The sequence below is a fragment of the Centruroides sculpturatus genome, unplaced genomic scaffold (genome assembly GCF_000671375.1).
Source record: "Centruroides sculpturatus isolate CEXI.00-Female unplaced genomic scaffold, Cexi_2.0 scaffold35, whole genome shotgun sequence".
In the NCBI taxonomy this organism is placed as follows: Eukaryota; Metazoa; Arthropoda; class Arachnida; order Scorpiones; family Buthidae; genus Centruroides; species Centruroides sculpturatus.
Genome location: NW_019384311.1, coordinates 1284095 through 1299245, shown reverse-complemented (window position 1 = coordinate 1299245; position 15151 = coordinate 1284095). Strand labels below are relative to the sequence as shown.

The window sequence follows — 15151 nt, the reverse complement described above, 5'->3', positions numbered from 1 at the left end:
CGATGACACACATTTCGTGTGTTTTATGTGAGCAGTTCTGTTCGAACAGTTGGAGTAGAGAATATTGTAAGTTACTGCTAGCAAAACAATGCGAAATATGTAATTATTTTCGGTAATCCGGACACTTTTGGTAATCTGACACACCTTTGGTCCCATACCTGTTGGATTATCAAGGGACAACTGTAGTTAAGATCAATGTAAAATATACTTTTAAGTATGAATAATGTTAGATTATTATATCATATGATAATACTAATATTTTTCTAAGTTCCTAAGCTAATTAATTATTAAGAAGAAATATTTATTATTAGAAAAAAAAAACAGTTTCACTTCGACAAACAAGCAGCAACAAAACATCTTGCATTAATAAAATTAGAAATAATATTCAGAGATAGAAGAAAATAGAAGATAATTTTGATATTTGGAAAAGATTTAGTCATTTGAAATCCTTATCTATGCTGGTTTTGTATAATTTCTAAAATTTACATAGATAAAACATTTAATGAAACTAAATTTTAATGAATATTGAAAAATCAGTGAATTATAAATATAATTTTAAACTATATGAAAGAACAACAATTCTAAATACTATTCTTTCATATATTTATGATAATCTATTTGATAATAGTTTTTTCACTTGTCTATGGTTCTTTATTTATTTTCAGCAAGATCTTGAATGATACTGTTTCTCAAAGTACATCAAAATTTCAAGGAGAAAAAAATGACTGTACTTAAATAATCCATAATTATTGTTAATCTTATTGCAAATTCAAAAATAATAAATAAGTCTAAAAAAATCAATTATATAACTAAAAGATAATTTAATGAAAAGCCCTTATAATGATGAAAAAAATTATAAATATAAATTTTTTCAGAAGAAATACACAATTATTAATTAAAAGAAATTATTACATGTTTGCTGCCATTAAACCCATCTTGCATGTAGAGAGACGAACAAGATCCTGATGAATTATTTGCATTGAAGGCACTACTACTACTGCTAGGCTGTTCAGCTGTTGAAGACCAAACATTTGAAGGACAATTTTGACCATCTAATAAATTAACCTTTAAACATAAATAAATAAAATAAATTAAAATTAAATATTTTCAATCCAACCTTTCCTTAATATAATCAAATTTTTATAGAGAAATAATGTTTAGATATGAAAAATGCTTAAATAGTTCAGTTTATTTAGTAAATTTCAACATTAAAATTTCATAATTTTTTATTACTATAATGTAAAAAGTTGTAATTTATAAAAATAATTATAAATTTTTTTAAAAATGTCTAAACATAAGATATCATCTCTTGAAAACAGATTTAAAAATAAAATACAGATGAACTATTCACACTACTTATTAATTTTGTAACTTATTTTATGACAATTTGAATTTCTTTTTGTTTGTCTGATCATATGTATAGAAAATTTTCTACATATGATTATCTTTCTATTTTTTCTATTATTTTTTCATATGTTCAAAAATTATTTGAATGGCTCAATCAAATCTATAAAATTTCTTCTTTATCAACATTCTTGCAATATCTGAATATGTTTAATTCTAAAATAAAACTGAAATCACTTTACATTTTTCACATTAATCATAACATTGTATAATCCACAATTAATTTTTAAAATTCTATTATTAATAAAATGCCAGTTTAATTGATAATTTGTCAAAATGTAATAATATGGCAAAAATTAAGAAAACCACACACACTTACATTTAACCCTGATAAAGCTGATGTTTTCATCATTAAATCCTTAAAAAAATTGAATAATTTTATAATTATTCTAACTTTCAAATGTTATTTTTTATTTTAATATTAAAATACTGATATTTAAATAATTTTATCTTAATCATTACAGTGCTAATAGCATAAAATTTTTAAATAAATTAGAAGTTTTCAGTGATAAAAAAAATTATATTACCATAGATAGAAGTTTTAGATAAACTTTAACAAAATGGCATAAATATATTTTTGGCTACAGAAATACAGTAAAGCATCGATTATCCGAATTCCGATGAACTGAAACATTGGTTAACCAAAAGCATTCCAATCAGCAAATTAAATTTCCGCTAGTGCTGTGGTGCTGCAATATTTGGCTATGTCTTGGGCTACTCCAATATTATTTTTGTTGGTGTACATGTTTTAGCTGGCAGCACTGACGAAACCACGAGAGAGTACTTAAGGATGCGCAAGTATTTGAACAAGGCTTTTTTTCCATCATGAGTGGTGAGTTTTGCTTTTTTTCTGTGTGGTGTTTTCTGAGGACTGTGTGTTGTGCTGAATCGGAATGTTTTTGATACTAGATTAACTTCCAAAATATAATTTTTTTGTTTTATATTTTTCAATATATTTATTTTGTTTGTGCAAAATAAAGAAATAATTTTTAACAATGCAATAGCCACAATTATTATTTTTAAAAAATTTTCGTTAGGCTTAACATCAACACAAAGCAACACACAATGGAGAAAAATTTCAACATGGGATAGGTTAATATATTTTTTCGTACATGATCAATTATCCAAACAATCCTAGTCCCAAATTGTTTTGGATAATCAATGCTCTACTGTGCAATTAAACATATAATAATTCATAATCCAATTTTAATAATGAAATGTATCTAAAAGCGGAATTATTTTCAATATAGAATTAAGCAAATAATAATCAAATTATGGGATTTTTTATGGGATTCTATTTACACAAAATCCATGTGATACACATGGGAAATTATTAGTAATTTGGGTAAAAGCTTATTATTATTAACTTGAATTTTCTTATAAAATGAAACTGGTGAAAACTTTATTCCAGTCTTAATAAGAAGCAACCAAAGAAATGAAAATAAAGTAATCTAATTTCATTGTATAAAAGAGAAATTTAGATATAAACAACCCAATATTTAATATAGCTCCTTTATATATTTTTAATTCATTATTTAAAACCTTGGCAGTAGAAATTCTTCCTAAAAACAATTTTTTTTTTTTTTTTGATTTATCCAAAAATAAAATTTGCTCCAAACAGAATTTAAGTTATATGTCTCTAAAAGAAAATTTAACTCATAGAAAGATATTACTTAGCAAGGAAAAAATATATATATACAATTTATTGTGACATCATCACAATGCCAGGCTGTAATTTTTAATCATATTTTTCATTTATTTAATTTAAAATATATGCTCTCCACCTCAAGTTAGTAGTGGTTTGCCCCTCCTGTACATCATTAACAACAGAGTCATGCCAGTCATCTATCTAACACCTTTTGGGGAAAAATTTTTTAACTGAAATAAGACAACTTCCAGTTTGCAATGAAAGTTCATATATAATTAATCAGGGCCTCCTGCTTCTAAGGTTTCCAAATCTGGTCTCATCTTTCATCTATAACTACAATCTCAAGATTAAGGAAAGATAGATAGATGGATGACAGTGGAAATTTATAGGTCTACAATCTTATCAAATTGCAGCCCATAATACACATTTGAGTAAAACCTTATTAATCAAACTTAATAATTCAGAGTGTGCTTTTTCTCAATTAATATGAATTAATGAGGTTCTACAGTATTAAAATTAAACCATTATTAAAAGTACCTATAAAACAGTTAAGCCTCTGGTAATAAAACCTTTTGAAAATACAGAAAAACATTTAATTTTATTATCTAAGTTTAAAAATATTTTCCAAGATGTGTATACAGTCAATTCTTGTTAACTGCAAAAATTACATTTCTGGAAAAACACTAATAACAGAAATCACAGCTATTAAAGCACTGATCCAACAGGAAAAATGTGAGTTAGGTTCCTAAATTTCTAGAATGAAGCAAATGAAGAATACAAATCCCATCCATTAAGCTCATTACAGAATGTCTGATTAAAAGCACTTGGTAGAACACTAATTAGCACTATGCTTCATTACCATTATTGAAATTTAATAAATTAATCACAACAGCATAAAACTAGAAGAACAAGACCCATAGCTTCCCTTAATAGAGAGCTCATGTTTTTGACACTGTAATATGCCTCCCAGAACTTTTTGCTGCTATGCATGGCTGCAAATGGACTTAGAGAGACCATGTGTTATCAAAATAGGTTACACTTTTGTAGAAGTAAATAAGTGAATCCATGGGATCAGAAACAGAAGATAAGATTTTAATATAAATCATCATTCTATGAATCCTTGTTCTATGATGAATCCTTATACATTAATTTTAATTTGTTCCAATAAAATTTGTCTTATTGGAAAAAATTAAATGTTAATGCAATAAGACAAATTTTATTGCATTAACATTTAATCCATTAAGTTATTAACAAAAATCGAAATCAGATAAAATTTAGAATGTAAAAACTTAACAAAAGCATAATGAAGAGTATGTTTGTTAAAGTACAACAGTTTATAGTATTAACAGAAAAAAAATGTGAATGAAATATAAAATCAATTTGATAATTTTAGCATGAAAAATTTGAACATAATTAAGAAAACTGTAATAGAGTAATTTCTACTTACTTCCACTTGTTTTGTATCTTCATCTATAACATCTAGCTCTTGTGAAAGTCTGTCCAATTGCTACAGAAGAATTGCAATATTAAGGTGATGATATCAAAAATAACATTTNAAAAATAAGTTATCTGAACAACCCCATTCCCCAATTGATTCAGATAAACGACGCTCTACTGTATTAATAATTTTTAAATTTATAACCAAATATGAGATTCATAACTTATAAACAGGTATTTTTAGTGGTTTTAAATATGAAATCTAAGTATGGTTTTCTTATCAAAATTGTGGTTTATGGGAACATTGTAGCAGTTTTCAGTTTCAACATAGTTTACACATGCAACTTAGTGATGGTTCTTCTAGATCTGCACCCAAAGGAGCCTAAGTAAAAAATTTAAAATATTTAACATGACAAATATAGGACATATACAGAAGGCCTATAATAGTGCATCAAACCAAGCTTGTATTGGGCTCCTGAGATTTTCCTATCTCTCTCTATATTCTGAGAGTACCACAGATGTGATATTAAATGAGTTTGACTGTATGAATAAATCACTTTTACATGCTGATTTCAGAAAATTCAAAAACTTTCAGAAAATGAAAACTTTCTGAAGTGAAACTAAAATTAAATGATCTCTAAATTTCATGGTTAATTTTCTAATGAAACTATTAACATTAAATTTTACACAAATAAAAAGGCATTTTAATAGCNCATAATTAAGAAAACTGTAATAGAGTAATTTCTACTTACTTCCACTTGTTTTGTATCTTCATCTATAACATCTAGCTCTTGTGAAAGTCTGTCCAATTGCTACAGAAGAATTGCAATATTAAGGTGATGATATCAAAAATAACATTTTAAAAAATATATTCCATTGACACACACACACACACACACAAAGCTAAAACAAAGTATTATGAAATATCTATGAATTTCAAATTTTCCAAACAATTACATTTTTATTGAAATATTTAAACTTTCAGAAAATGAAAACTTGCTGAAGTGAAAACTAAAATTAAATGATCTCTAAATTTCATGGTTAATTTTATAATGAAACTATTAACATTAAATTTTACACATTTAAATAAAAGGCATTTTAATATACATGATATAGACGATTTTAATACAAAAAAATAAATGTAACTACGTAAAATATATCTAGTGAGAAAGTATTAAAACCTGTTCAAAATGGAAATTTGCCAAAACAGAAAAATATTTCAGTACCAAGTGATTCCAGGTTTCACTGTTTTTGAACATAACATATCAAGTAAAATCAAATATTCAAAGACAAATTATACAATAGTTACAATCTTTATACATGAAATATTTTAAACTATAAACAATTTCAACATAGTTATAATTCATTACCTGAAACAGCCTAACTCTTTGACCTGTAAATGCATCCCACACCGTTACTGTTCCCTCATAATCACTGCTTGCTAACATTCCTTTATGGTATGAACTCCAACTAATACAAATTTAAAGCTTAACAATCAACTACAAAACCTGAAATTTATGAAANGTTGAGATCTCCTGCTCTAAAATGGTTTAATCTTCATTTTAAAAAATTAAGAAATTATTTGAGGGAAAAATGGAAAATATCAGGCAATCCTAGAGACATATTTATACTGAATCATCCAAAAATAGTTCCATCAGGAATATAACCTTTCATTTCAAAGTTATTTTAACAATTTTAACAAAACAGTTTCATCCTTTGCATCAGATCCTCAATTTTTGGAATTTTGTTCCTAGTTTTTCTGAAAAAATTCCCTCCAAACCCTGTTATTCCAGATGAATCTTTATGAAATATACAATGACTTTAAAACACAGATTTTGCCATTTACAATCCAAAACCAATTTCAAACCTCTATTCTTCCACACCTTTACTTATCATCACTCCTTTTCTTTTTCTGAAGGTATTAAAGCTATTGATTCCCTAAATACTATCTTTACCCCAGATCATATCCCAGCAGTTTTATATAAAAACTAAAATCTACATCTGCTTTCTTTCCAGGGTCTTCTCAAAAATAGCTCAATCTAGCTTCATTCCTAAACAGTGGCTCACCCTTACATTAATGCTATTCAAAAAAAAAAAGTTTTTTTTTGACTAATCACTTTCTTCAGCTGTGTTAAAAGTTTTTTTGAAATTTGAAATATATTATTTATCATAATATATATAATCCAATTTCTTCAAAACTTCTCCCAATTCAACACTGTGCTACCTGTTTCTCTTCTATCACAACTAATGTATTAGAAACTATTTATTGAATCCTCCAAAATTTTGAACATAAATGTCCCATTTTTGTTATATACACAGATCTCTCTCAGGCTTTTGACTCCATTTGTCCCAATCTACTACTAACCTTACTAAGAGAACAATTCAATTTAGATTGAGTATATCATTCTTAGTTAAACAACTACTTCCTTGCTTGATCTAGTAAAATAAAAATAGGCAATTTTGAATTCTGTGACTTCCATCTGATCTGAGGCATCCAGCAAGGATCAATCATAAGCAGCCTCTTTTNTTACAGAAACAAGTTTTACTAATTAGAACTTTCTCTCTGACACCAGACAATATGTTAAATAAATAATTATATTATATTAAAACTTCAAAAATTTTATAACGTACCAGAAGAAGTTGGACCCAATTCTTTGGCACGTGCATTAAGGTAACACTGTTCTAAATCATCAAAATGTGTGTACATTTTTTTCCGTCTAGTAGCCATGGTAGATATTAACCATTGCTGACGGGCTCCCTAGAAAATAATTGAATAATTAATTAAATATGAATTTATAAAACAATAATTTTAACAATTATAAACAAATTTTAAAATCATACAAAATTATTTAATCTATGTTAAAAAATTAAAATTAATGTATTTATAAATACAGTTGTCCCTCTGTAGTCCGCATATGTTTAGATTAAATATGTAAAGGGTGAGAATATTTGCAAATTATAAAATATTTGGAGAATTTACAATATCTACCTTATTTTGGAATTGCACACCATTTCATTCACTGGATAATGCATATCTACAGTATCACGAATCACAGCTCCATATTCAAAAACCTATGTTTAGAGTTCAAACCTCATATACCTAAGTTTAGAGTTCAAACTTTTTTCATTTTTAAAGTTTCAAATATCTTACGAAATAAACAATAAATCCTACCTTGATTTTCTTGGTGACACCAGCTATTGCAAAAAATTCATTGTCTTTGTCAAATTCAATGCTGTAATTTACATGACAATTAGACAGAAATATTATGAATTTGAAAAAAATTTTTATTTTTGCTTAATTTACCTTGAAACTATACTAGAGTTATTGAACAAATCACTGGCGTAATTTAACGTGGCTAATGGTCTCATATTACTATATTTAATAAATTTTGAAAGATTTTCAGTAAATTNAACATTGAGATTATTACTATCACTTACATTATTCTAACAAAATACTGAATAACTTATGATCCAGTTGTTCAATGTTTTATATTAATTAATGGCTATAAAACATATTTATAATTATTAAATCAAACTAATGTATAAATAACAAATAAAAAATTAGTGATTAATAACATGTTTTAAATTAACATATAAACTTACAGAATTTTCAATTTTCCGTTTCTTTTCTTTTTGTTGCTGATATTTTGTTATTAATTCATTTACTGAAACAAAATATATATTCATAAAAACAGATAAAACATTTGTTGATTTAAAAATTTTTCAAGTTAAAGGTTTTGTCACTTACGTAAGAAGTTAGGGAATATTTGATCTTTCTTCTCAATAACATAATTACATTTTGGACATCTATTACTTTGCTCTAGACTTGCAGTGATGCATTTATAACTAAAATTAAAGTTTAGAATGAATTGATTATTAGCATGTATAAATTCATTTGTTAAATTTAAATATTTAAAATTTTTCATTATAATTTCATTACCAAAATGTATGGCCACATTTAGTCATATGAGCTTCTTCTATTATCTCAAAACAAACAGGACTATGAAAAGAAAATTCACAGAATTAATACACAATATGAAACTAAAAATATTTTGCATTTTTATATTATGAATGAAATATATGTAATTTACACAGATCTAAAACCTAAATTTGAGAATTTGTTTTCCGAATTCTATAAAAACAAAAAGTTTTCTTTGACAATAAAATTTAAAAGATATATTGTTGTGGTCAATTGACTGCATTTGGCCAAGACAACATTTCTTTTAAATTTTAATAAAGAATCTAATAAGAGAGTGGTGGTTAGATAGTTCATTTGAAAGAATGAACTAAAATGATAATCAATATACTACAATCACTAATAATTTAATATTTACTGACAATGCATATAAACTTTCACTAAAACTCAAACTACATTATTGAGAAAATCAAGCAAATCCAATACCTTTTATATGCAATGGTTAAAAAGTTACATGCATTGTCAATATAAAATTGTATTGTTACAATTTTACATTTTAATAAATTTGTAAATATTCAAATCCAGCAGAGCAGCTATATTATCATTCTTCAGTCTACTTTATAGACAAAAGAAATAAAGCCTGGTTATTATGAATATTGATAGATACATATTGTTAACCTAAGCATATATTTGTATATACTTGCAAATTCTGACATCTACTCACACATTGGTGTATATATCTAAATGTAACCAACTGTATGCTTTCAAACATCACAGTTATTACCAATGAGAAAAGTAAACTCATTTAACAGAAATATATATTCTCATGATTTATTAAACTTAATTTTTATACTTTGGAACATTTGTTCCTTTTGTATATTGCTATCACAATTTTCTCCATGAACTATCTTCTTAGACTGATACTGCTTTACTATAAACATTTAACCTGTGGAAAGTGATATATAAAAATATTTTATGATATATCTTTATGATAACACAATCTTTATATTACGAAATGAGATATAAGAACATTAAACAGCTAATATAAATTTTAAAAATACTCAAAACAATTTTTTATAAGAATTCATTTATATCCTTTCTAGAAAAATTTAATCATCACATTTAAGAATATTCTAACAACACTATGGAACAAAGCAGTTATGGTTTCACACATCAAAAAGTTCACATGTATGTGAAAGTAGACACCAAATCTAGCCTGTTTCTAGCTAAAATCTTCACTTCATTTGGCAATAACAAGTCCTATACATTTTTTTTTATCCACATATGATTGACATATGCAATGAATGATGGTATTTTCTATTAAATTAAAATTTATTTCTATTCTATTTTCAGTCTTTTTTTCATTTCAAAGGCTAAAAACTAATATAAATTACACTATTTCATTTCTTTTTGTTCAAGTCATAAAGAAAATCAAAAGTACTATTTTTAAATATAATTAAAGAAATTTGAATGTTTTTCTTTGAAAATACATGTTTTAATCACTATATTAATTAAAAACATCTCATTTTTATTATTTTCACACTCAGCAATCAATTTTATATAAAGTGCAAGATTTCTGAAAATTGCAAAAGTTCACTTTGAATCACAGCTAAAGTATAGCTTCTAATTATAATTATGCTTTACAAAATCTAATTATGCTTTACAAAATCTTAAAATATGCATTAAAAATGTATAGGACTTTATCTTGCCAAATTAAGCAAAGTTTCAGGCTAGATCTGACCTCTACTATCCCAGATACATCATCTTTTTGATGTGTGAAACAACTTTCTTTTGTTCCATGGTGTAATAGGATAAACAGCAGAAAAATTTTAATAATCAGCTGAATATTTTGAAACAAATCAGCTNCAATCGTCTTAATTCACAAGTTATAGTCTATCCTAATGATATTAAACTAATAAATCATGACTCTGTTTCTCCACAATCAGATCTAAACTTACAACTGAATTATTCGAAAAGGCCAACTTAAGAATTAATGCAAAAAAAAATAAAATAAAATAAAAAATATATAAAAAAAACTGTTGCTACATGCTTTTCATTAACCAGAAATTTCCTCTCTCCATCTTTTATACCAAATATGTAAAGTATATCAACTCTGTAAATGATCTAGGCATTATTTTTTATATTAAACTCAGTTTCAAAGGTCACATTGACAAAACAGTTAAATCCCTTGCCATTCAATGTGGAATCCTATGGAGATTGTGCCCTTTGATATTTTCTAAAATTGTTTTACAATCCATTTTTTTGCTAGTTTTCAATCTTTTATTGATTATTGTATACCAATCTGGTTGATAGCTTCCCCCTCTCTGCTAAACAAAAATCACAAAAGAACTAAATAAAACTAACTTAATAGTAAGGGAAGACTTAGTAACCTGGACCTATCAACATTAGTAAAAGCCATCCTAACATTGATAGGTCCAGGTTACTAGGTCTTTCCTTATTTACTAATCACAAAGTATTTTGATCAATTACTATATCATAGATATTATAATGAATACATAGTGTCTGAACAGATTAAATTAAGTGTTCCCTCAAACAATTTTTGTAATTTTTCAAGCATATCTACATCCTTTTTAGATTATCCCTCTCTGTCTCTCAAAGTTCTTTTTTATGATACATCATAAAATATAGGTAGTTCCAAATACTTATTAAACATTGATTATTACTGTATGAATCTATGAGCACTAAGTTTTGGCTCTATTGGAGACTATTGATGTCAAAATAATCACACAGAAGTGGGTAGATTAAAATAGTTAAAAACTAAAAATTTAAAATTATTTTAAACTATTTTAATCATAAACCCAAATGTTTGTAACAAAAAACTACTTGTATTTTAGTAGACACCTGTAAACCCACCAAATTATAACAAATATGGCTGAAGGGGACAGACAACCTTTCTGAAATGCATACTGTCGTTGTCATAAACACATATCTACCCTCTTCTGTCTGATTACTCCAATGTCAAAAGTGTGAGATAAATCCTCCTTAGAGCCAAAACTTAGTGCTCATAGATTCATACTGTAACATAAAGACAAAAAGCAAATCATCAATTTATTATTAGTTTCAAAAAACCTGCAAACAAATTTTATAATACAAGGTGTGACAATTAAATTCCAGGACTGGGGTAATAAAAAGACACAAAAAACATATAATGAAAAACCCTTTTAATATGTTTCAAAGTAATCCCCCTGGAGGGCAATGCACTTCTCACAACACTTGTACAAGTTCTTGAAACACTTCCATTGACAGAAAGCAAAGTCACTTCCATTGACAGCTCTCAATTCCTTCGTCACATTGCGCTGTATATCCTCCAGGTCGTCGAATCTTCATCCCTTCAATGCGATTTTATTTTCGGAAACAAAATTAGTCACAAGGCAACAAATCTGGTGAGTATGAAGGGTGGTTCAACTCCATAATGCCATGTTTGGTCAAAAACTCCTTGACAGTAGTCGCAGTGTGCAGGCAGGCATTGTCGTGCAGCAGTACCCAGTTTCCTCTTGCTTCAAACTGAGGTCTAACCCGACAAGTTGTCTCCAGATTGATACCAGTTGTCTCTGCTATCATCCAAATAGACATTCAACGGTCATATCACAGCAAGAGTCTGATTTTTTCAATGTCTTCTGGTATTGGAACTGATTGAGGTCGTCCAGGGCAAGCATCGTCCTCAAGGTCTTCCTGACCAACCCTGAAACGCACAAACCACTTGAAAACATGAGAGCAGGATAGGGCATCATTCCCATAAACTTGCTTGATGAGGGCATACATCTCTGTTGCACTTTTATCCAACTTGTAACAAAACTTAATGTTCGCGTTTTGTTCCATGACAAAAACGTGACAACACTTTCTCATAGCAATATGTGAATGGAGTACAGAAAAAGAATGAGTTACGAGACACGAACAAATCTTTGCAGACAAGTAGCCAAATGGTTGAACTATTATGACAAGCTTAGACAAGTTTCTGCACGGTGACACTGCAGTGCTACACAACCAGTCCTGGAATTAAATTGTCACACCTTGTATAATCAAGATGGGTTGATAATGATAATAAGTGCAGAGCACAAATGGTTAGGAGTTGAAGGTTGAAATTTGGTACACAGTTAGGATACGTCATGAGAATGTACACTAAGAAGGGATTTTTCGAAATTCTCTGCCACAGAGGAGAGGGAGAGGATTAAGGCTTACTGTGAAAAACCCGGCTTCTATTATAGTATTTTAGATGCGGTTTTTTGCATTTTTGATTGTGTTTTAACAAGGTATATCATGAGAATGCACATCAAGAAGGGATTTTTCAAAATTCCCATTATAGGGAGAGAGAGAGAAGATTAAGATTACCCTGAAGCAATCAGCTACTACTGTACTATTTTAGATGTGTTATTTTTGCATTTCTGCAGGAAATTGAACATATTTTTAGACCCTTCTAAAAATTCTCGATGATATTTAGTGTTCCATTGTATATAAAGTTGAAACAGGGAGGACGTGCATAAGTTCACTTTATTCAAACTCTTCATCTTAATGTTCGATTTTATGTTCGAATTTATATTTATGAATGATTCGGGAAGATCCAGCTTATCTTTCGAATTTAGTAAACCTAAAGAAGAACCCAGAAGCGGTTACAAAAACATTTGTCATTCATCACTTAGTGGTACGACACACCAGTTAGTGGTTGCTGTGAATCTTAATCATCATTATCCCAGTATGGAAAGCAGATATCTAAAAATTTTCTACTTAGTCTCGGAAGAGGGAGACCTAATTCTTGCTCTGTGAAAACAGGTAAGATTGGCTATGATCTAATAATCTTAATCTTCGCTATTGTTACTTTTTGTCTGAGCAACACCAGGTTATCATCTGCTAGTAATATATAATTCTTAACTTTTTTTCTTTTGCTTTTATACTTATTATTTATTGTTTTTTTATTTTGTTGTATTTTATTCTTTGTTTTTTCATGTATTTTAATTGGAATTCCAATGTTAATTGGGGAGGAAATCTGTTGTCACAAGACTTTTCCTAATTTAATTGAAAATAAAATAAGGAACTTGCAAGTATCTATTAGGATTGACAAGTGTGAGTAATTGCCCTAAGGCAGTGGTTTTCAGGGATGACATAAAATATAATACTGAGGAGTGCCATAAAACTTATTACATGTATTACTAAAAATACAATAATTCTAGACTGATAAAGAAATAGGGATGCTACTAGTAGAAAAAAGTTGAAAAACAGCCATAAGGGCTTCTTGATCCAAATTGCATAAAGCTACCAATAGCATCTATTAGAAAAATACTTTAATAAAATCAGTTGTATTGTCTTCTACTTAAACTGGATAAAATTTCATGGATATTTCAAACTTTAGTTATATTTTCACTTACTTCTTGTTTATGCTTCCTTATCTGATCCAGAAATTCTTTTAAAAGTTGAAATTGTGCTGCTCTGCAATCCTGAAACAATAAAATAAAAATGTACTAATTATTCAAAAAATGTTCGTTGAAAATTTTTAATGGATTTAGCATGAAAGATAATAAATTAAAGCTATAGAAGATAATACATATCCTCAATTAAAACAATTTCAGTTGAAAATTTTTCCATATTCATATTTAAAAATACAAAATTTTAACAGAAAAGCTTTAGAATTTACAAAATAGTTACATATTACAATTGTTGATTTTGCTTATTATTTAATCATTATCATATTACAAAATAGATGGAAGAAGTTATGATTTAAGTAAATGAAAAAAATATAAAGCATGTTCAAAAACTGAAACATTTTCCTGCAAAGAAGAAACTGCAAAATCAAGTATTAAGTACAAATCAAATACACGAATCAGAAAAATTGGACATTTTCTGGGTATCAAAATTGACATTGAGAAAATCTCATCACAATTTCCAATTCTTAAAATGATTCTTCCACATTTTATAAGAAAATTAATTATTTGTTTTGGTTGGTGATTAAAAAGTTTTACTAGAACATTGCATGACTGTTTTATCACAATAAAATTGAGGCTGAACTGAAAGGAAGGAAGGAAGCAATCCCTGCACCTACTAGGCACAGAAGAAGCAATCCTTGTACACAGACAGGTAAACTTTGCACTTGCCACCACAAAAGCGGCTATCCTCATACCTGCAGGCCACAGGAGACATGATCCTTGCACTGACCAGGTAGAGAGATGATCCAAGATCAAAGCAATTGCCATCGATTGCTCTGTTATTGTGTTTTGTTCATTTTTCGCATCTATTTTCCATTAGGAGTATGCAATACTGTTTTTATTTTTGACCCCTAGACTTAAATTCCATTAGGTGTGCTCAGTCACATCAGAGAGCATGGGCATTGTCACTGTAATATCTTTATATCAAAAACGAAGTCATAGGCTCCTATTTTTATACTCCCAGCTCTTATGTATAACAGAGGAAAAGTATGGTGATCAATCAAAAATTGACCCCAAAGATTTTTATATTTTTGGACTTGGGACGTTCAAACATCCGAAAATGCAAAAACATTCAAGAGTTCTTTTCTGTATGTATGGTGTGGGTGTATGTGTGTGTAGCATGATTTTGTTTACCTTGTTTAAAACTTAATAGCTCGTGCTTTCGAAAATTTCTGAAATTTTGCAGAAAGATTTGTATATTAGAGAAATTCATACTATTAAATTTTGGTGTTTAAGGTCAATGGGACAGGGAAATAAAGAGGGAATCGTGTGTCATATCTTCAGTAGGATAAGACTTAAATGCTAATAATG

The 15151-nt window shown here is 27.9% G+C and overlaps 1 protein-coding gene and 1 long non-coding RNA gene across 2 annotated transcripts in view; both read right to left on the bottom strand.

Moving 5' to 3' along the window:
* Positions 1 to 15151, bottom strand: part of LOC111621623 (E3 ubiquitin-protein ligase RFWD2-like) — a 75613-nt gene that overhangs the window by 33783 nt on the left and 26679 nt on the right. Inside the window, exons 7-11 of the mRNA XM_023363822.1 lie at positions 13787 to 13855; positions 7794 to 7933; positions 7662 to 7722; positions 7479 to 7561; positions 5860 to 5968 (exon numbers count right to left, since the gene is read on the bottom strand). Of these exons, the coding sequence (XP_023219590.1) occupies positions 5860 to 5968; positions 7479 to 7561; positions 7662 to 7722; positions 7794 to 7933; positions 13787 to 13855 (462 nt within the window). The remainder of the gene's footprint in view (positions 1 to 5859; positions 5969 to 7478; positions 7562 to 7661; positions 7723 to 7793; positions 7934 to 13786; positions 13856 to 15151) is intronic.
* On the bottom strand, positions 8093 to 8490 carry LOC111621801. Its single transcript, XR_002756132.1, has 3 exons — positions 8430 to 8490; positions 8238 to 8335; positions 8093 to 8154 (listed from the first exon to the last, which is right to left on the bottom strand). It is a non-coding gene; the product is annotated as an uncharacterized LOC111621801 (long non-coding RNA).